The following is a 21256-nucleotide window of genomic DNA, read 5'->3' on the forward strand; positions in this document are numbered from 1 at the left end:
CTCTGCTTTTTGTATGTTTTGTTGTAAAAAGCCAGAATTGGCAAATTTCAGTTATGAAGCCAATGCGGCAAGTCATACCTTGTGGGGAACACGCCCACCACTCTGTAGTTTGTTGTAGCCTTAAAGCAAATTCTGTAGCTACAACCTTGTGAAAATAGTGTCCTATGGAAGGCCTGGGTATTTGTCATGCACTTCCTCGGTAGAAGTTATGGGAAAACTTTAAAGGAAAGTATCTTGTTTCTTTCCTTAATAAAAGTTTTAAATGTTAAAGGTTATAAAATGTTATAAATATTAGAGTTTCCTTAATAGAAGTTAATTTGTTAGTCACCTCCATACACCTAGGATGAACTTGATGCAAAAAATTGAGATGGAGAGTGGTTAGTTACTAAAAAAAAAGAGAAATGTAATGTAATTGGCTTGAAACAGTGGCATTACTTGCTACTGAACTAAATCATGTTTATACAAAGTCACCTGTTTGCGCAAACTTCACAAAAGAAAAATGTTAAGAGAGTTTGCTCCACCCTCAGAAGTTAAGTTGTTGCAGTATGTGCATGATTTGCTGTTATCAAGAGAACAGGAAGAGAAGTAATGCAAAAGAAATTTTAGTTCAGGAGCATGAGGGAACACAAAGACCTGTTGACTATTTTTCAAAAATGTTAGACCCGGTGGCCAGAGGCTGGCCCCATTGTTTGCAAAACTGTGCAGCCACAGCTCTGATGGTGGCTAGGGCTCGAAAGCTGACAAAGGGGGGGTTACCTGATTGTTAAAGTTTCACACCAGATTAAAGCTTTGTTAGCTGAGAGAGCCTCTAAGTAGATGACCAGCTCTCAGTTGTTGTAATATGAGTCTTGTTTATTAGAACAGGAAAATTTAGAATTTAAAAGCAGAGAAAGTTTTAACCCAGCCTCCTGTTTGAATGGCCCTGAGGAGGGGAGCCAAGGCAAATTCCATGATTGTATTCAAGTAATAGATCTACAAACTAGGGCAAGGAATGATTTGCGAGACATTCCATGGCCTGAAAGAGAAAACGTGTTTATTGATGAGTCTTCAAAAGTGATAGAAGGAAGACGCAGAGCTGTGTGCTCTTGTGAGTGGCTGTGAATTATACCGAGACAAGACAGTAAATGTTTTTACTGATTCTAAATATGTATATAAAGTGATACAGGCATTTAAAGAAACTGTGAGAAGAAAGAAGTTTATTAACCTGCAAAGGAAGGACGTTGGTTCGTGAGAGTTTAATCTCCTGCCTGTTAGAGGTGGTGAATTTGCCAAAAGAAGTAGCAATGATGCACATTAGAGGGCACCAGGCAGAGTGCTCGGGGGAGGCAAGGAGAAGCGGACTAGTTGATGGAGAGGCGGGGAGCTGCATTGTTTCTGGAAGTTTCTGAGATGTTTCCCTTGCTCCCGGTGGCTGCCCCCTTGCCAGAAAAGTTGTCTTTTTCACTGAAGGACCTTGAGATAGTTGTGGAGAGTAAGGCAGAGAGAAAAGGAGGTGGTTAGTTTGCAAAGGACAGTGAGCGGATGCCGAGAGTTCCGACATCGCAGTTGTTAAAGCAACTTCATGGGGGAGGTGCCGAGGCTCCCGAGGGATGGCAGAGACCTTCCTCAAGATGTATACTGCTGTGGGTCTTTTTGTTCTGGCAAAACGAGCTGTTGATAGTTGTTTGATTTGTGCTAAGACAAATAACAAAGTTACAAAGAAACTGGCCAGGGTGGGGAGGCCTTGAGCTGTACGTCCCTTCCAAAGATGCCAAGTAAATTTTACTGAGATGCCCCGGTGAAGAAATTTAAATATCTTTTGGTAATAATATGTCAATTAACAGGATGGCCAGAAGCCTTCCCTGCTGTTTCAGCAACCACAGGGTCAGTTATTAAAGTATTCTTGGAACAAATAATTCCAAGATATGGGATGGTAGAAGCAATAGACTCAGATAGAGGAACTCATTTTACTGGAAAAATTCTTAAAGGAGTAATGACTGCTTTAGGGATACAATGGAACCTCCACACTCCCTGGCATCCCCAAAGCTCAGGCCAAGTTGAAAAGATGAATGGAGAGATAAAAAAACATCTTCTGAAGCTAGTGATAGAAACCAAAATGCCATGGCTGCGGCTCTTACCACTGGCTTTAGCAAGAATAAGAGCCAGACCCAGGGAAGATATTCAACTATCTCCCTTTGAATTGATGTTTGGAATTCCTTATCCTTGTAATTCTCAGCCTGGGGCGGGAGTAGAGATAAGTGATGTATATCTAAAACAGTATGTGGCTCGGATACCTTCTCTTGTGAAAGCTCTTCGACAAGAAGCTCAGCTGACACAGACCCTGCCTTTGGACTTTGCTGTGCATAATATCCAGCCAGGAGACTGGATCCTAGTTAAGGAGTGGAAAGAAGCACCCCTGGTGGCTAAGTGGCGTGGACCTTTCCAGGTGTTACTGACTACAGAAACAGCCGTCAAGACAGCTGAACACGGGTGGACACATCACACTCGAGTCAAGGTCTCTAAAGCTCCAGAGATTTGGACATCTCAGCTGGAGGAGAAAGATGGGAAGCCGCGACTGACACTCCGCAGGAGTGGCCTGGAGCAGTAGCTGGTGCGTCGACATCGGGGGAAGCCCTGAGTGCCTACCCACAGACTGACTGCTGAAATAGTCTGTATGGGCATCCCTACTCTCAAATCTCCAGACACTGAGAGCCAATCCATGCTGTCACTGCTTTCTTTATGCTAAACTGTTTCTGTGCTTTCACTTGCCACAAGTGGTGTAGAAGACAACGTGAAATTGAAAATTAGAAATTAGATTGTAACACTATTAGAATGTTTCTCTTAATAATTTTACCTTTATATTTTCAGTTAAGTTGGAGTCTAAAGTGGGAAAATCATTTTTTTACTTTAGGAGAACAAGTAGCAAAAACCTTTAACCTTAAGAACTGTTGGGTCTGTGCGGGGCCGGGGGGATCTGAAAGCTGGCCATGGGTGGCCAGCCCAGTCGAGCCTAAATGGTGGGTTAGCACCCTGAGTGAAGTCCATAATGAAACAGGATTTTGGGACAAAGAAGGAAGTCCATGGCAGCTTCATTCTTCTGAAAGAGGCATTTATTGCCTAAACAGAACCGGGAGCACATATGTAGGAAAGAGCGTTTGTGACTCGACTTTATCTTTGGGTTTAGATTGTTGGACCCCCAATTGCCCTCCTTATGACTGTTCCAGATATCAAGGCAGATAGAATCAAACACATGTTAAACTCACTAATGGTAGCTGAGTAAGGTGTTCCTTCCATAATTACCAAAAAGATTTTGAAGGCTGTAAAGCAGTGGGGAAGGATAAGTTTTTTGACCCTTTATTTTTAAGCTGCCGCCGAGATAATTCCACAAGTCCGACACATGTTGTCCGAGACTATCAGTGGAAATGGCAACACCGGAATGGAACTCGAACCCTTTTCTGTAAGTTCTGGTCCGGATCTAATAAAACAGATCTGGGATGTGATTGTAAGTGGAAGCCTCATGTAGGAGCTTAGAAATGTAAATATTGTGATTCTTATGGCGAGGCAACTATTGTTGGTGGACCACTAGGCCCTGGAAGCAAGCTGTATTTTGACCCACCAGTTGATGATGAAAATTGGAAAGGTCCCTTCGCTAATGGGACCTGGGCTCTAAAGGGGCATTACTGGATTTGTGGCCAAAATGCTTACCGCAAGCTACCCCCAAACTGGTCAGGAATATGTTATGTGAGGTATATTAGACCATTGTTCTTTCTGCTACCACAAGTTCAGGGAAATCAGTTAGGAATCAAAGTATATGATGATCTAATTAGAGAAAAGCGGTCCATTGATACATCCCTGGTTGGAAAGAGCACCCAAAAGTGGGGAAAAGATGAACGAAAAAAAAAACCTGAACGAAAAGGGAAACCTGAACGAATCATACAACACTATGGACCAGCTACCTGGAACACAAATGAATTAATATCAGGTGCCAGAGAACCCATTTATAATCTAAATCGGATAATTAGGTTGCAAGCTGTCTTTGAAATAATAATCAACCAGACAGCTACAGCTCTTGACCTTCTTGCTGACCAGTCTACTCAGATGAGAAATGCAATATTTCAACATCGGATGGTATTAGACTACTTATTAGCAGAAGAAGGGGGGGTGTGTGGAAAATTTAATGACTCAAACTGCTGTTTGCAAATAGATGACAATGGAAAGGTAGTGAAGCAAATAACAAAAGGAATAAGAAAGTTAGCCCATGTACCGGTCCAAACATGGAAAGGATGAGAATGGGACATGTTTTCATGGTTACCTGGTGGCCTATGGGACAAACAAATGCTTTTTTTCCTCTTATGTGTTGTAGCAACTCTAATCTTTTTACCATGCATGATCCCTTGCTTCATACAACTCATTCAACATGTGATCAAAAGAATGCAGGTAGTAGCAGTGCCTACTGACCCAGAGATGGCTACAAAAGGGCACAGAGTGATGCCCCTGCAAATAATTGCAAAGCCAAAAAAGACCCAAGAACAAGAAATTAAGTCAATGATAACTAAAGTTTGTAAAGACAATTATTAACAAAAATTAAAAGAGGAGGGATTGAGAGGAATGACAGGTTTGTCTTTACAAACAAGCTGTGGGTCAGTTGATAAGGTGTACTATCAGTGAGAGACGACAGAAACAATGGGATGGATTCCAGTAGAAGATCAAAGGGACACTAAAAGAACACTATGAATTCTATAAAAGTTAAGAAGGGATTATGCATGGGGGGGGGGGGGGGGGGAAGGTATCACCGCCGGTATCAGGCGTTCCGCGCGGTATCAGGTGTTCCGGGAAGCCTGTACCTCTCAAGTACCTCAGCCTATGGGGAAAGAGAGAGGGACATGCGGCCGGGAATTAGGATAAAAAGGAGGCTGCGCCCTCCAAGAATTTGAGAGACCCCAGGGGAATGCCCCATGGCCTCTCCCTTTATTCGAATAAAGAAAAAGGACTCCTCTGTCTCCTTTTTGGACATAAACCTCTGGTGTTTGTGGATTAATTTTCCTGACACTTTAAATATATCAATACGTGGGGGTGTGCATGGATGTGTCATGTATGGAAAGGAAGGAGTGTGCAAACAACATGACTGACACTTTCACCCTCTGTGTTCATTCCATACTCATGGGTACAAAGATATTATGGAAACCTTTGCAAGGACAGACCTTCTGTCCATGGATACAAAGACATCCAAGAGCCCCTGGTACAGACAGACCCTTCTGTCCATGGATACAGAGACATCCAAGAGCCCCTGGCACAGACAGACATTGCTGCTCTTCAGCCAGTGACAGGATGAGTCCCTGAGCCTGGGGCTTGGCCTTCCTCGTGGTGAGGGGCATCAAGGAAGGCTGCAGTGTGATGGAGACTGTGATGGGCTGGGAACTCACTGGGGGAAAGGAGGGAACAATTGTGAAGTAAAAGGCAGGTGGGGGAGAAAACTGTTCAGAGAAGGGCTGAGCTATAGCTTGAGAAAGCTGAAAAATGACAATTGGGGTCATCCCAGATTGATTTCATTTCAGAAGTTACGGAACAAGTTTAATTTTGGGGGGTGTCATGTTTTCCTTAGGAGGTGGACACTCTGCAGACTTGAGCTGCATTGCCAAAATGCTCAAGTCTCTGCTGCAGGTCACACCATTTCTTCTTTGGCTGATCCCGGCCCGGTGCTGAGCCCAGCAGAGCCCTGGCAGAGCCCAGAGCAGCCTCAGCATCCGCAGAGCCCGGCTGCAAGGAGAGAAACCAGAAACCGCCCGTCAGCTCAAGGCTCCTGTCCCCTTGTCCCAGGCACCCACGGTGCCCAGGCCATGCTGGCCGTGCTCAGAGCTGGGCCCAAAGCTGCCCATCACTGCTGCCTTTGGGAGCCGAGCAGGAGGGCAGGACATGTGCCCAGCCTGCAGCCAGCCACGGCAGATCCAGCCCCTCAGCAGCTGCCCAGAGTGGGATGCTCCTGTGCCCGCTGCCATCTCCCAAAAGCTCTTGTCCCACCCATGCCAAGGAGATAAGGACCCACCTCACACCATCTGCTGCCAGAAGAAAAGCTGATCCCAAACGATGTCCTCAGCCTTCTCCAAGGGCACGGCTCATCCACACCACAGCTGGTCCCAAGCACTTCCCGATCCAGACTGGACCCCACCAAGAACGCTTCCTTTAGAAAAACAAACAACAAATTAATGAAAATAGGTTACAGACAAAAAGGGGAAAGAAGAAAAAAGGTAAAAAATCTTATGTCTGTCAGGAGTTTGAGGAAGGCCCAACCCCTACATTCTAGGGAAAAACCCACCCATGGGTGAGGGAAGCCCATGCTTTCTCCCTTCCCCCCTGCACTGTCCCCCAAAATCACGGTGATCCCAATGCAAAGCAGGGGAGTGAAGCAGCCCAAGCCCTTCCTTGCCTGCACAGCAAAGCAGCCGTGCTCAGGTTCTGGAGTCCCACCTGTGCTCCTGCCATGGGGGTTTGTTTGTGTTGGGCTGGCTGCCCCAGCCCCAGCCTGGGGCACGGTGGGTGCTGGGGGCTGTTGGCAGGACCAGGAGCCCACTCCCATTTCGTAACCACCCCAGCCCACACCCCCAGCCCTGCCAAAAACCACCTGGGCAGCCACTGAGGAATCAGTTGCATCCACCCCAGCAAAGGGGAAACCTTTGGTTCCCAGCCATTGCACAAATCTGGGAGCATCCCCCTGGGTCTGGACTTACCTGAAAATTCTCTGTGGAGCCTGGCTTTGAAGAAGGTGCCAGAATCAAAGTCCATCATCGCCAGCTGCCGCTGGCCAGGTGGAGGAAGTGGTTGTCATCCTTGCTGTTGTCCTCCATGTCCCCAGCAGCAGCAGCAGCCCCACCTGGTGCAGCTTCTCCAGGGGCTCCTTCTTCCCTGGGGTGACACCAGGCTGTCAGGGTTCTGCCCAGGGCCTGGCTGTCACTGAACCAGGACAAGCAAAACCAGCTCAGATGGCGGCCAGCAGTGCTGGGAAGAGCAGCTCAGCTCCAGCACAAGGGCTGCGTTTTCCCACTCGATGAGCCCTGTGCAGTGACACTGGCAGGACAAAGAAGTCTGGGTTTCTTTGCTTCTGATTGCCAGGGTATGTGTGGAGCTGTAACTTACCAGGTCCCTGCATCACTGTGCCTGTGGCTCTCTCCCTTCTTCTAGGGCTGATGAATATCCTGCATCCAGGGATCACAGAACAGGTCTTCTAATGAGGGCCTGTCCAAGTAGTGCAGGGATAAACACCGCCTGATCAGATCTTGGCAATCTGGGGAGAGAAACCACAAACCACTGGTCAGTTGGAGAAGGCTCCTGTCTGCTTTGCCCCACTATACCCGTGCCCAGGCCATGCTGGATGTGCCCAGAGCTGGGCCTAAACTTTCCCATCAATTCTTTGTTTTGGAGGAGAGCAGGAGAGCAGGACATGTGCCACCTCCTCAGCAGCTGCCAGAGCGGGATGCTCACGAGCCCGCTGCTGTCTCCCAACACTGGTGTTTCCCCCGTGCCCAGAGATGAGGATCCACCTTGGGAGAGCTGTTGTGGCAGCAGGAGATGGCCCCAGCTGATGTTCCAGCCCCTCCTGAAAGGGTGCTTCCCGCAGACCATCTCATGCAGCAGGATGCCCAGGGTCCAGATGGTTGCTGCCTCGCCATGGTACCATCCGAAGTTGGTCCATTCCGGGGGTCTGTATGATCGTGTTCCTATGGAATATGGATGGAGCTCATCAGGGGGATGCTGCTGCTCCCAGAGCCCGACCCCAGCATCTCTGGGCATGTGGGGCTACCCCAGTGGCACACGGGGTGACCCGCTGCCCTCTCGCCAGCACCTGGGACTTGTGTACAAACCCAGGGTTTGAGAAGAAGGCACTGGTACTGGAAGACGGCAGCAGAAACCCTGGCAAGGCCTGACCATGACACACAAAGGAAAACCCACTCACAGTGCTGGGGAAAAACCATACCCACATCCTCCCTGCTGGCATTGCCCAAAAAATATTATGAACCAAGGCAAAGCAGGGAAGAAGAGCAGTCCAAGCCCATTCTCACCTGCACACCAAACCAGCTGGTGCAGAGGTCCTGGCTCCCCCTCTCTGCTACCCCCACCCACAGGGGATTTTGTCAGGCTGGCTGCCCCAGCCCCAGCCCCAGTCCTGGGAGAATCCCTGCTGCCACACCCTGGGTGGGCCATGAGATGTTGGGCCAGGAGATGCCGGGACCGGGAACCTACCCCTGGGTGGGCTCACCTGCAAATTGTGTGTAGGCTGTGTCCTGCAGGTAGGTGCCACAGCCAAAGTCAATCAATTTTGCCTCGCCGGTGTCCAGGTCTACCAGGATGTTCTCTGGTTTGATGTCTCTGTGCAGGACCCCGCAGCTGGTGCAGTGCCGCACGGCCTCCAGAACCTGCCGGAAAAGCTCCCGCGCCTCTTCCTCGGACAGGAATATCCGTGCCCGAATGTAGCGCCGCAGGTCCTCACATCGCTCTGGGCGCTCCAGCACCATTACGATGTGCTTGGGGAGCTCAAACCATTCCAGCAGTTGCACCACACCGGAGAAGCCTGTGGACACCTTGTCCAGCAGCACTATCTCCAATGGTGCGCTGGTGCCGTCGGGCTGCGGGAGGAGCACGGTGCCGTCACTGGGGCTGAACCCCTGCCAGGGCTCGGGGAGCCCTCAGCCAGCCCGGGATGCTCTGCACGCCCCGCTCCCCCCACTCCCGCTCTCTCCGCAGGGCTCCCGGCGGCTCCCACCCTGCCGGGCCCCGGCTCCTCCTTGCCCGGCACGCCCCGGCTTCTGCCGCTGGCCCCGCTCACTCACCAGCTCGCCCCAGTCCCGGATGCGGTTCCGTGGCACCTTTTTGATGGCCACCTGCAAGCCAAAGGGAGCAGCGGATTCAGCTCGCCGCCTACCGTGTCCAGCCCCATCCCACTCCTCCGTCCCTCTCGCCTTCTCTGCCCCCTTCTCCTCCTCCGCCCGCCACTGGCCCCTCTGCTCACCGGGGCGCCATCCGAGAGCCGAGTGGCCGAGAAAACCCTGCCGAATCCGCCGCGCCCCAGCAGCGAGCCGATCCTGTAGCGCTGCTGCAGGGCCTCCTGCGCCTTCCCTGGGGAAGAGACGCGGCGGTCAGCGCTCGGCCCGGGGCCAGGAACGGCCCCCGAGCGCTGCCCGACCTCCCCGGGCCGAGCATCCGCAGGTGTCCGCTCCTTGCAACGCGACAGAGGCGGCTCGGGGCCAGCGGCCGCGCTGCCGAGCGGCGGAGCTCGGGCCGGGGAAGCTGCAGCGGAGGCGGTGGCAACGGCTGCACCGCCTGTGTCCTCCGCGGGCCCCGGGAGGAGCCGGGGCAAGGGCCGGGGCCAGGGCCGGGGCAGGGCTCGGAGCAGGCGGAGCCAAAGGGCGGTGATACCGCCCCAGCCCCAGGCACTGAGGCCCGCTCAGAAGCGCCAGCGCCAGCTCGGCCGGAGCCGGGCTAAGGCGAGAGCGGGACAGGACGCCCGGGGCCGCGGCCGGGGCCGGGGCCGGCGCCGGGGCCGTGGCCAGGAGCGGGCCGGGGGCATGTCCCGGGCGGGCAACGGGAGAGGGAAACTGGTAGAGGAGGAGAACACAGAGAAAGGGAGATTGGGAGTGGGTGAGGGACCGCGGGGGAGAGGGTGGAACAGCGGGAGAGGGAGAAGATACAGAGGGGCGATGAAGTAGTTATTTAAGCTGCTTTGTCTTTCCGCTGCTGCGGCCTCCGCCGCCGCTGCTGCTGCTACTGCCGCTGCTGCTGCTGCTGCTGCCGCCGCTGCAACTGAAGCACCGGGGCCGTTTGTCCCCGGGGCCGTTTGTCCGTTGCCCGCTCGGCCCTGCCCCGAGCCCCGCGCTCCCCGGGCAGCCCCTGAGCCTGGCCAAACACGGGAACTTTGCCGTGTTGAGCCAAGAGCCAGAGTCTTGATTCCTGCACAGGGGCACAGCAATGCCCTTGGCTGCTGCTGTGCCTTGTCCCTGCTGAGCGTCAAACACTGTCTGAGCACATTCCCTGAATGCAGAATTTGTACCTGACCCAAGCACTGCACTTGTGTCTCCAGCATTGCTTTCCAAGAAGAACAGGGGAAGGCAAACTGGGTGTAGCTCATGGTATTTTACAGTGTCTAAAACTTGTCAAGTCTCAGATCTTAGAGGTGAGATCCATTTGGAATGAATGGGATGGAGAAACAGTGCACGATGGAAAAGGGAAACATATAAATGAATAGAGAAAAATTGAGAAAAACATACTGGTCATTTCTTTTGGTTTTATTTTCATTTCTTAAAAAAGCTGTTTCAGTTTTCCCAGAATCTTCTCCACAGTCCTGTCCTTTCCAAAAACCTGTCCTGAAGAACGAGGTGCAGCTCCTGTCACAAGATGTGCCCCCAGCTGCAGCTTCTCTTGGCTTTCCACACTATGTGTGCAGCACAGCTCTTGCAGCAAAGCAGGACAAATATTTGAAGAACTTGACAACTTGTTCTTGCTTTTCTTTGTGGACTGGGGAGTTGTGCCATTGATACGGTTTTCATTGTTACTCTTTGACTCGATCTTCTCGAGTGGCCCGGCTAGCTCAGTGATGAGGTTTCTCTTCACTCGAGTTTCGAGCCAGCATATGTTTGTGGGGTTCACTGATTTTCTTCAAGAATTCAAGTCTATAGAGCGAGTAAAGAAATCAGGGGGGGACTCTCTCTCTGGTTTGCAGTCCACAGTTTATTTCTGTGAAGGGGAATCCAAAGGATGAGAGACAAAGGATTTGGGGTCTGGGGGGTTTCTTTTAACAGGGTTTCTCGGAGGGTGGGAACATCAGAGAAAGAACCAATTATTTTTCTCAGTTAGTACATCTTACAAACTTTCTACAAATCAAGGTTACACACACCAAGATAAGAAATAACAGACACCAACTTCTTCAAATGCCCACAGAGGTGTAGGAGTATTCTCTACAGAGGGACAGAGGGGGAGAGAGGGGGGGCTTGGTTTCCTGGCAACACAGGGGGGAAAGAAAGGGAAGGTAAGCATGCCCTCTCAGCTTCCACAGCTCAGAGTCATTCTGGGACAGGAAAAACAAAGTTACAAACTTCCGTGTTGGAAAGAGGGGTCTCTCTTCTCTCAACCCCGTGCTTTCCTGGGCTAAAGAAACTTCAAGCAGCTGGAAATGCCAGCAGGGTCTTCTCTTTACTCTATCCGGCCTCTCGCCGTGGGGATGAGGAGAGAAACTTCAGTAACCATGGTAACTTGACGCCAGGTAAACAATTAGGAGAAAGAGAAGCTGGGGGGAAATCACAACTAAAAGAGGGGAAAAATACATTTCAAGCTATCAACTACAACAACTCTTCTACCCTAAGGAAACATGATGAGCTGCCAGGAATTGTTAGGGAATACAAGCCTGGTTGAATGTGGAGAAAGAATCTCCAGAGCCTGCAGCCAGCAGTGGAGAGCTCATCATTCCAATAGCCCCATGGACATCTTGAAAGTGATCTGGAACATGAAAATAGGCTGACAGAGAGAGTTTGTTTGTGTGTTCAGTTGAGATGATTCTACATCTCCTGCACTGGTAGAAATCAAGAGCACAATCAGTTGCTGACAAGCACAGGAACATGATAAGCTGGACCTCTTAGTAGATGAGAGAAAGAATGTGAAAAGGACAAATGCAGGGAATGACTTAGTGAAGTTTGTCTGTTTAGAAGGCTCATTTTTTTCCCTAATAATTCCCAATTCATTCCCTTTGCTTTTGTCCTTTTTAGCAAGGCTATTTGCATGGCAGAATCCCCAGGAAATGAGAACCTGGAGCTTGTGGAAGTGCCTGAAAGCTGCCCTGTTCCTCTGCAGGGACACTCAGGCTGAAACAGGAGCCTGAGGCCTCTCTTGGGAAGCCTCCTCGGAGCTGGGATTTGTGCCATGCCAGGAGAGGAGGAGGGGGAGCTGCCCAGGCTGGGCTCAGGTTCCCACTGGGACTGGGCAGCAGGCTGGGCTCCAGCTGGGATCAGCAGCAGCTGGAAATACCTCTGGGCATCTCCATTTTCTGCTGCTGCTCAGGAGAAGCAATGAAGTGACAAGTTCTGTTTTTTCTTTCTCCTGGTGTATTTTTTCATTATATTTGCCACTGCAGAGGCAATTTGTGTGATGGCCTCTGTCAGTTGATTCTATTTCAGCAGCAGCAGCAACAGGGCTGTGTTTGAGCACTGCAAATGTCAGCTGTGTGGCTTTCATTCCCCTTGACTTAGTGCTCAGGGCCTTGGGAGCAATTTGATCTCTACTGATCATGATGGCTGAAACAAAAATCCTGAGTTCCCCATCACAAGAGGACTCTGGGCAGCACTGATTGAAAGAGGCAATTGCAGTTGTACTGCTAAAATTCAGGTGGCAAGCAGAAGAGGGGCAAGAGCAGCCGGGATCTACAATTGCAAAGGCCAAGGCACCAAGAGCCTCCTGCTGTCACCTCAGGGTGAGTAAAACAGAGCTGAAAACAGCGCTGGAACCCGATCCTTTCTTCCTCTGAGGGCTGGCTCAGGGCAGCAGAGGCGGGCCCTGAGGAAGCCTGAGGGCTGTTTGTGGGGGATTGTTGCTGTAGTCCAGAATTGCCCTGGAAAAAGCCCTGGGAAGCCGAGGCAGGAGCAGGTGGGAAGGGCCGGCGCTGCTGCTGCTCCTGGCCGGGAGCCCCGGCCGGGCCGGGCCGGCGCCCGCTGCGCTGCGGCTGCTGCTGCTGCCAGAGCCGGGCGGGACTCGGGGACAGGGAATGGACACGGGGGGACAGCAAAGGCCTTGGGGGCTGCAGGGATGGTGGTGCTCGGGCCAGCGCCAGCACAGAGCTTCAGCCCGCAATGAACCCCGAGGGAAACGCTGGCGAAAGGCTCCATTCAGCCTTTCTTTACTCGGCGCTGTGAAGGGACGGAAATAAAAGGAGAACAAGCAGGGCCCGACCCCTTCTCCTTTGGGAGGAGCCCCGCGCCTGGGGCTGTGAGGGGCTGTGAGGGGAAATGAAGGGCTGTGAGGGGCTATGAGAGGTTCTACAGGGCCATGAGAAGTTCCATGGAGCTGTGAAGGGCTGTGAGGGGCCATGAGGAGCCTCAGCCCTGGCAGGAGGGGGTCCCACCATGTCCCCAGGGCAGGGCAGCCGTGAGGGGCTGTGAGTGCAGACGTGGCAGCAGAGCGGGCTTGGGGCACCTCTGGGAGGGGATGAGACCCTTCCCCAGCTCCACACCACACCAAACCCAGCATTAACAGGATTTTCCATCTTGAGAATCCACTGGCAACTGGGAGTCAAGTGTACAGTTTAATCCTGGTGGGAAAAGCAAGGGAATTTTCCCAGTGAGTGACATCCCGCTATTGTTATTAATGTCGAAGATTTAAAAGTCTAAAAATGAATAGGTATACTATTAAATATTAAGAAATACAATAACAAGAAATAAAGCCCCAAATCCAAGCACCCTGCTCAGTAATATGCTTTTATCTATAGTAACAGATTAGTAATATATAAATAAATGAAAGAAATTTCATTTGTAATTCAGATATGTTTCATTTTTCCCAAAGTTCTCGTCCCCTTCCTCCAGGGTCGTTTCCTTTACTCTCCCACTTTCTAATAGTTAGAAGGGAGATAAGTGTGCCAGAAAAGGCAACAGCTCCTTTTTCAAAAGGAAGCAGCCACCACTCCAGGAAACCTGAATTGCCCCCAGGCACGTGAGTGCACTTGAAGGGTGAGCAGGTGCTGAGGACAGAGATCTCAAACCCCTTCTAAGGCGGTGAGAAACCCACAAGTGGCAAAGTATCATTGTGGGTCAACTCCAGCTGGATTCCATTCCCCGACACCCTCCAAATGGGCAGGCAGGGCTGGGCTCTGGCAGGGTTCAGTTTTGAGTGCCTTGTGTTGCCTGGCATGGAAGTGATCCTGTCAATTCTTGTACTGATGGATTGCGGTACGGCTGCTGAAGGAGGAGAGGGAATCTCAGGAGACAGGAAAGACTCTTCTTCTCCTTTCGCCCTGCAGAACCCCCTCCCCAAAGAGAAATGCCTGTGCTGGGTTTACATGGCACCCCTTCCCTCTGCCCAGTGTCTGACCCACTGTGTGCTCTGCAGGAGCCAAAGCCAGAGCAGTCCCAATATCAGTCAACACATGGTCCCCACGCAGCAGGAGAAAGCACTGCTTGCAGTGGGGCTGCTGATCTGTGACCCATCCTGGTTCCATCCACCCCACTCCTCTCAGCCACAGACACCAGAAGGATCCCAGGAAAGCCACAGTGCTCTACCAGATGCCAGGAGCACTCCCTGCTGTGGCCTCAGGGATGCTGGGTGACCTCGTTGATGAGCATCTCTGGCTGGTGATGGAATGTGTGGATGGAGGCCCTTGACAGGAGGTTGTTTGAGACACGTGTGGGGCTGAAGGAGAGATGGCAGCTGTCAGTCGGGAGGGCAGGGACCCGGCTTGCGAGTCCATTGCCTTGCACACTCTCAGCCCCAGGATGTCCAAGAAGTCACACAAGGCTTTGGCACTCTCAGCCTTCTTTTCCCCAAGTTCCTGCTTTCTGTACATTTGCAGTAGAGAATCTTTTTTGTTGTTAGAACTAGAACAAAGATCCCAGAGGGAACAAGCCTTGCTGGTTTTAGTCAGGAGCATCAGTGGCCAAAAGTTGTATTTCCTTGTGGGGTGTCCTCATTTGCTGCATTTTCTGAGTTCTTCTTGGATCCTTTGGAGGGCAATAGGTTGTGCCCTCTGAGGATCCTTTGTGCTCCTTGGTGACCCAGGAGAACCTTCCAGATGGTTTTTGGGTGAGCTGCTGCTGTGATGTCACAGGAACGTTGCCGTGTCCTTGTGGTGTTCCCGTTGCTGTGGGGCACAGAGGCCTCAGTGTCAGAGCGGCTCTGGGTGCCTGCTCATTGCCTGAGGATCCTCCTGCCTGAGGCATTCTCAGCAGCCAGCCCAGCCCCTGACGGGTGTCCTTCTGTCCTGGCAGGGGGACAGACAGTCTGCAGACATGTGCAGCACAGCCAAAATGATCCAGCAAGTGGTTGCTGCAGTTTGCACTCTGGACACTGGGGCTTCTTATGGGTATTTTTTAACTTACTCAGCCCCTAAGTCGAGGATTTCCCCAGGTGCACCATATGTGCCTTTGGGATTGCTGTGGGCTTTCTGTTCTTCCTTTGGAATGGAGGTGATTTTGAAAGAAAATTGCCATTTAGATTCCATTCATTTGGGAGAGCTCCTGTCAACAGCTTCCTAAAGAACGGTTTGTCTCTAGCCAGCAGGGTGTGCACAGCATTTGGAATGGAGCCTGGGGGGGTTCTGTTCCCCAAGATGAGAGTCTGTGGCAGTGGACCCTGGCACTCCCTCCATTTGCTGGTGCAGCCAAAAACTGGACACAGCCTAATATTTTGTGCTGTTCTCCTGCCTGCTGTGTGATCCAAAAGGACTGTGGCTCCAGGAGGGAAGTTGTGAGAGGAAAATGATCTCTTGGCATTGACTTGTTGTGTGGGAGTTTCCAGCACAGGCAGCTTTTTCTCCTAACAGTGTCTGGTTCAGGTGAAGGTCACCTCACACATGGATACTGCAAAGCTCCTTCTTCAGTGAGTGGGAAAGGAACCTGTGGTGTTCAGAGATCCCAGTTGCTCCATTTCAACACCAATATGAGCCCTGTAAGCTCCAGTATGATCCTTGTCACATGCCAGCACTCCCAGGATGGTCCCAGTTTCCTCTGGCTAGATCAACCCTGTCAGTCCCAGTATGGTGCCATTTGCCCCTAGCGTGTTCCCAGTTGCTCCCAGTTACCCCCAGTATGGGCGATGATGTGCAAGGTATGTTGTCAGTCACCCTCAGATACTCCCAGTATGAGTCCAGTCACTCCCAGTATAATCCAAAGATGGATGGATGGGAGGCCTCATGGAATCATGGAGACCATTGTGACACTCTAGGGCCCCATGGAACCGTGGTGATACCAAGTTGGCTGGGAGTGTTGATGTGCTGCAGGGTAGGAGGGCTCTGCACAGGTACCTGGACAGGCTGGATCCAGGGGCCAAACCCAACAAGGTGAGGTTTAACAAGTTCAAGTGCCGGGTCTTGCACTTTGGCCACAACAACCCCTGCAGTGCTCCAGGCTGGGGACAGAGTGGCTGGACAGCAGGCAGGCAGAAAGGGACCTGGGGCACTGATGGACAGCAGGCTGGGCATGAGCCAGCAGTGTGCCCAGGTGGCCAAGGAGGCCAATGGCTCCTGGCCTGGATCAGGAACAGTGTGGCCAGCAGGACCAGGGCAGGGATTCTTCCCCTGTGCTTGGCACTGGTTGAGCTTCATCTCGAGTGCTGTGTCCAGCTCTGAGCCCCCAATTAAGGAAGGACATGGATGGGCTGGAGCATGTCCAGAGAAGGGCAACAAGGCTGCTGAGGGGTTCTGGAGCACACATCTTTTGAGGAGTGGCTGAGGGAGCTGGGGTTGTTTATTCTGGAGAAGAGGAGGCTCAGGGGAGACCTCATCACTCTCTACAACTCCCTGACAGGAGGGTGCAGCCAGGTGGGGGTCAGGCTCTTTCCCAGGGAACAGTCCCAGGACAAGAGGACACAGCCTTAAGCTGCACCAGGGGACGCTTAGACTGGACATGAGGAAATATTCTTCACAGAAAGGATGATTGGGCATTGGAATGGGCTGCCCAGGGAGCTGGGTGAGTCACCGTCCCTGGAAGTGTTTAAGGAAAGTCTGGACGTGGCACTGAGTGCCATGGTCTGGGTGACAAGGTGGTGTTGGGTCGCAGGTTGGACTTGATGGTCTGCAAGGCCTTTTCCAGCCTGGTTGATTCTCTGATGATTGTGACCCTGCAGGGCCCTGGGGAAGCAAGGGGCCACTGTGACACTGTGGGGCCTGGTGGAACTCAGAGGACCACAGTGACACTGTGTCCCACATGGCACCAAAGAGCCAATGAGCCATTGGGATGCCGTGGGGCTACATGGAAACAAGGAGTCCATGGTGACAGTCGGGGTCCTCATGGAACCACAGGGGCCACTGTGACACTGCTGGGCCTTGTGGAACCAAGGGGCCACTGCGGAACCAAGGAGACCCTGGTGAGACCCTGGGCCCCAATGGGATCAAGGGGCCATTGTTCCATTGCAGGGACTCCTGGAACTAAGGGAACAACTGTGACATTGTAATGCCCCATGGAACCAAGTGTGACACTGCAGGATCTTGTGTAACCAGGGCTCCACTGTGGCACTGCACCACCAAGGGAATCCTTGTGGCAGTCAGAGGCTTCATGGAACCAGGAGGCCCCTGTGACACTGCAGGGCCTGGTGGAACCATGCAGAGCATTGTGACAGAGCAAGACCTAGTGTCATGATGGGCCCACAAGGACACTGCAGGGCCCCATGGAACCAAGGGGCAAGTGTTGCACCTCAGGGACTCATGGAATGAAGGAAACATGTTTGATATTGTGGTGCCCCATGGGACCAAGAGGCCATGGTGACACTTTGGAACCAAGGAGAGCATTGCTGCACTGTGAGACCTCATGGAACCAAGGATTCACTATGACACAGCAGGGTCTTGGGAGACCAAGGTGCCATTGTGACACTGCAGGGCACAAGTATGGAAGGGACTTTGTGACACCAAGGGGTCCCATGGAACCAAAGGGACATTGTGACCCTGGGAGGCCTCATGGAATCATGGAGACCATTGTGACACTCTAGGGCCCCATGGAACCGTGGTGACACCAAGTTGGCTGGGAGTGTTGATGTGCTGCAGGGTAGGAGGGCTCTGCACAGGGACCTGGACAGGCTGGATCCAGGGGCCAAACCCAACAAGGTGAGGTTTAACAAGTTCAAGTGCTGCATCCTGCACTTTGGCCACAACAACCCCTGCAGCGCTCCAGGCTGGGGACAGAGTGGCTGGACAGCAGGCAGGCAGAAAGGGACCTGGGGCACTGATGGACAGCAGGCTGGGCATGAGCCAGCAGTGTGCCCAGGTGGCCAAGGAGGCCAATGGCACCTGGCCTGGATCAGGAACAGTGTGGCCAGCAGGACCAGGGCAGGGATTCTTCCCCTGTGCTTGGCACTGTTTGGGCAGCACCTCAAGTACTGTGTCCTGTTCTGGGCCCCCCAATTTAAGAAGGAAATGGAAGGGCTGGAGTATGTCCAGAGAAAGGCTGCTGAAGGCTCTGGAGCAGTTGTTCTGTGAGGAGTGGCTGAAAGAGCTGGAGTTGTTCATCCTGGAGAAGTGGAGGCTCAGGGGAGACAAGGTGGTGTCAGGGCACAAGTTGGACTTGATGATCTCCAAGGTCTTTTCCAACACTGCTGATTCTGTAATTCTCTGAAACCACCCTTGAAGCAGGTGCAGGATGAGCCCTGGGCCTCCGCTTTGCAACTTCCAGCAGCCCAGGTCCCTCAGCTTCTCCACACGGGCCCCAAAACCTACCCTGTCAGTCCTGCAGAGCCTTTCCATCCCCTCCTCATTGCCCAGAACAGGGAGCCCAACAGCCAGACACAGCAGCCCAGATGTGCCCCCCTGGCCTCTGCTGCCTCTGGCAAGGGAGCAGCACGAGGCACTGCAGGACCCTGCAGACAATTCCTGAAGCACCTGTAGGATGATCCTGCTCCCTGAGGGACCTTCTCATGGTGCCAACTCAGAAACTGAAATGGGGAGTGGGGCCAGAGAGGAAAGGGCAAACAGGGATGGGCTGTTTGCAGGGGAGGGAACAGGGATGGGTAATAGGAAGAAATCTGGAGCAGGAAGAGTAAAGAAAGGTGAAGCAAAGGAAATGCTCAGGGCAGTCTGGGGGTGGCTGCCAGGCAGCCCTGGCTCTGAGCAACAACATCTGCACTGGCGCAGGAAACTCACAGCTCATGAATACAAACTTTCTGTGTGACTTCAGAGGCCACGACAAACCTGAGTGTTTTCCCTCCCATCCCCCAGCCCTTCCTGGCCCCAGGGGCTGATGGCATTTGTGCTCCCTCAGGTTCATCTCCCCACAGCAGCACCATGGGGGTGCTGATGCCTGCTCTGGGCAGTGCAAACAGGGGCTCCTGAGCCAGTGCTGCCGTGTCTGTGCCTGCAAGGATGAGGCACCTCTGTGAGCTGGGGGAGAGGCCAGGGCTGCACAGGGGGGATGTTGTTGGCAGCTCCGTGAGGATTCTCTGGGACCCTGGGGTGTCCAGAGCAGTGGGGATGGATCAGCCCCTGCTCTGCTGCTCCTTCCCGTCTTCCCCAGGGACCTTGCAGAGCCCCAGCCATGCTGTTTGCCCCCAGCCTGCCCACGGCCACCCTGGGGCTGCTCACGGGGGTTTTCTGTGCTGAGCTTTGGCCTGGGCATGTTCTTGAGAGAGCTTGGACAAAAAGCCTGGAGCCCCCAGGCCCTGCCCTGAGGTGTCAGTGCTGCCCCAGCAGTGCCCATGGCCTGTCCCTGCTGCAGCCCAGCACTGCCACCCCCAGGGCTGTGCCCGGCCCCGAGAGCACTCAGGCCCTGCAGCAACACCAGGGCCAGGAGGGCAGCGGGGCAGTGACACGGGAGCAGCACTGGCAACACCAAGTGCTGCTGCTCCTGGGCACAGCTGCTGTGCCAGCACTGATCTGCTCCAGCTCTGCACACAGACACTGCTGCTGCAGCTCCAGAGAAGGGAACAAAAGGGAGATCTCTGGAGAAAACTTTGCTGGGAGATTCTTTATTTCATTTAAAGCCACCAAGAGCGCAGCTACTCACTGGCACAGTCTGTGGCCACATGGAAGCTGGAGAGAAAGAAAATGAGAAATGGGACAAACAATGACATTTCTTTGCAGACAGTATGAGAAAACTAGAACACAGGAAAAAAACCCAACCAAACCAACAAGAAGTATCCAAGATTACTTTAATTACAAATGATTTGGAGAAATTTTCCAGCAGTTTAATGTTTTTATAAACCCTCCAGTCATCAGTCTCCACACTGCAGCCTTGAGCTCCTGGTTCCTCAGGCTGTAGATGAGGGGGTTCAGGGCTGGAGGCACCACCGAGTACAGAACTGACAGTGCCAGATCCAGGGATGGGGAGGAGATGGAGGGAGGCTTCAGGTTAGCAAATGTGCCTGTGCTGATGAACAGAGAGACCATGGCTAGGTGAGGGAGGCAGGTGGAAAAGGCTTTGTGCCATCCCTGCTCAGAGGGGATCCTCAGCACAGCCCTGAAGATCTGCACATAGGAGAAAACAATGAACACAAAACAGCCAAGCAGCTAACAGACACTGATTGCAATGAGCCCAAGTTCTCTAGTGTAAGAATTTGAGCAGGTGAGCTTGAGAATCTGGGGCACCTCACAGAAGAACTGGCCCAGGGCATTGCCCTGGCACAGGGGCAGGGAAAATGTATTGGCCATGTGCAGCAGTGAATAGAGAAAGCCACTGGCCCAGGCAGCTGCTGCCATGTGGGCACAAGCTCTGCTGCCCAGGAGGGTCCCGTAGTGCAGGGGTTTGCAGATGGACACGTAGCGGTCGTAGCACATGATGGTCAGCAGGGAATACTCTGCTGAGATGAAGAACAGAAAGAAAAATACTTGTGCCGCACATCCTGTGTAGGAGATGTCTCTGGTGTCCCAGAGGGAATTGTGCATGGCTTTGGGCACAGTGGTGCAGATGGAGCCCAGGTCAGTGAGGGCCAGGTTGAGCAGGAAGAAGAACATGGGGCTGTGCAGGTGGTGGCTGCAGGCTACGGCGCTGATGATGAGGCCGTTGCCCAGGAGGGCAGCCAGGGAGATGCCCAGGAAGAGGCAGAAGTGCAGGAGCTGCAGCTGCCGCGTGTCTGCCAATGCCAGCAGGAGGAAGTGGCTGATGGAGCTGCTGTTGGACATTTGCTGTGGCTGCACATGGGAACCTGTTCATGAGGAAAAAGACAGTGAAGACTTACAGGAGAAATCAAAACCATTTCTCATGCACCTTCTTCTGCAACACAGAGTTTTTCTTTTTAAGCTCCCCCACCCTGTCTTTCCTGCTATTATTGGATATCAGAAACTCTCAGCATTTCTGCTGCCCTCTGGTAGAACAGAGTTAGTTCCCCGAGGCAAGCTGATGAGTGGAGACTGAGGGGAGATGATCTGTCACTTCATTCTGTTTGGAGTTTCTCTGGGCTTTCACTTTCCTCAAATGAAGGATGTTTACTCTCCCATGTTTTCCTTAAAGATCATCAGGAATTGCTGAGAGCAGATGGATCCACCACAGCCCAGCTCCATCTTTGTATCCAAGGACTCACATTGCTAATCTCACCAACCCAACAGCATTATCACTGTCAGAACACCTCTACCTTCCTCTGTGGGTCTTTCAGATAACACAAACATGCTCTAGGA

The 21256-nt window shown here is 52.5% G+C and overlaps 1 protein-coding gene and 1 pseudogene across 1 annotated transcript; both read right to left on the reverse strand.

Annotated features, from left to right (window-relative positions):
* Positions 1-723: 723 nt before the first annotated feature.
* Positions 724-19670, reverse strand: LOC131590972 (serine/threonine-protein kinase pim-1-like). Its single transcript, XM_058861391.1, has 7 exons — positions 19650-19670; positions 9388-9566; positions 8981-9113; positions 8802-8852; positions 8231-8597; positions 7515-7691; positions 724-737 (listed from the first exon to the last, which is right to left on the reverse strand). Exons 1-7 carry the CDS (start codon positions 19668-19670, stop codon positions 724-726), a joined length of 942 nt encoding a protein of 313 aa, XP_058717374.1.
* A 128-nt stretch (positions 19671-19798) lies between these two features.
* Positions 19799-20764, reverse strand: LOC131590973 (olfactory receptor 14J1-like; annotated as a pseudogene).
* Between the last annotated feature and the right edge of the window lie 492 nt (positions 20765-21256).

Source organism: Poecile atricapillus, chromosome 36, assembly GCF_030490865.1.
Source record: "Poecile atricapillus isolate bPoeAtr1 chromosome 36, bPoeAtr1.hap1, whole genome shotgun sequence".
Taxonomy (NCBI): Eukaryota; Metazoa; Chordata; class Aves; order Passeriformes; family Paridae; genus Poecile; species Poecile atricapillus.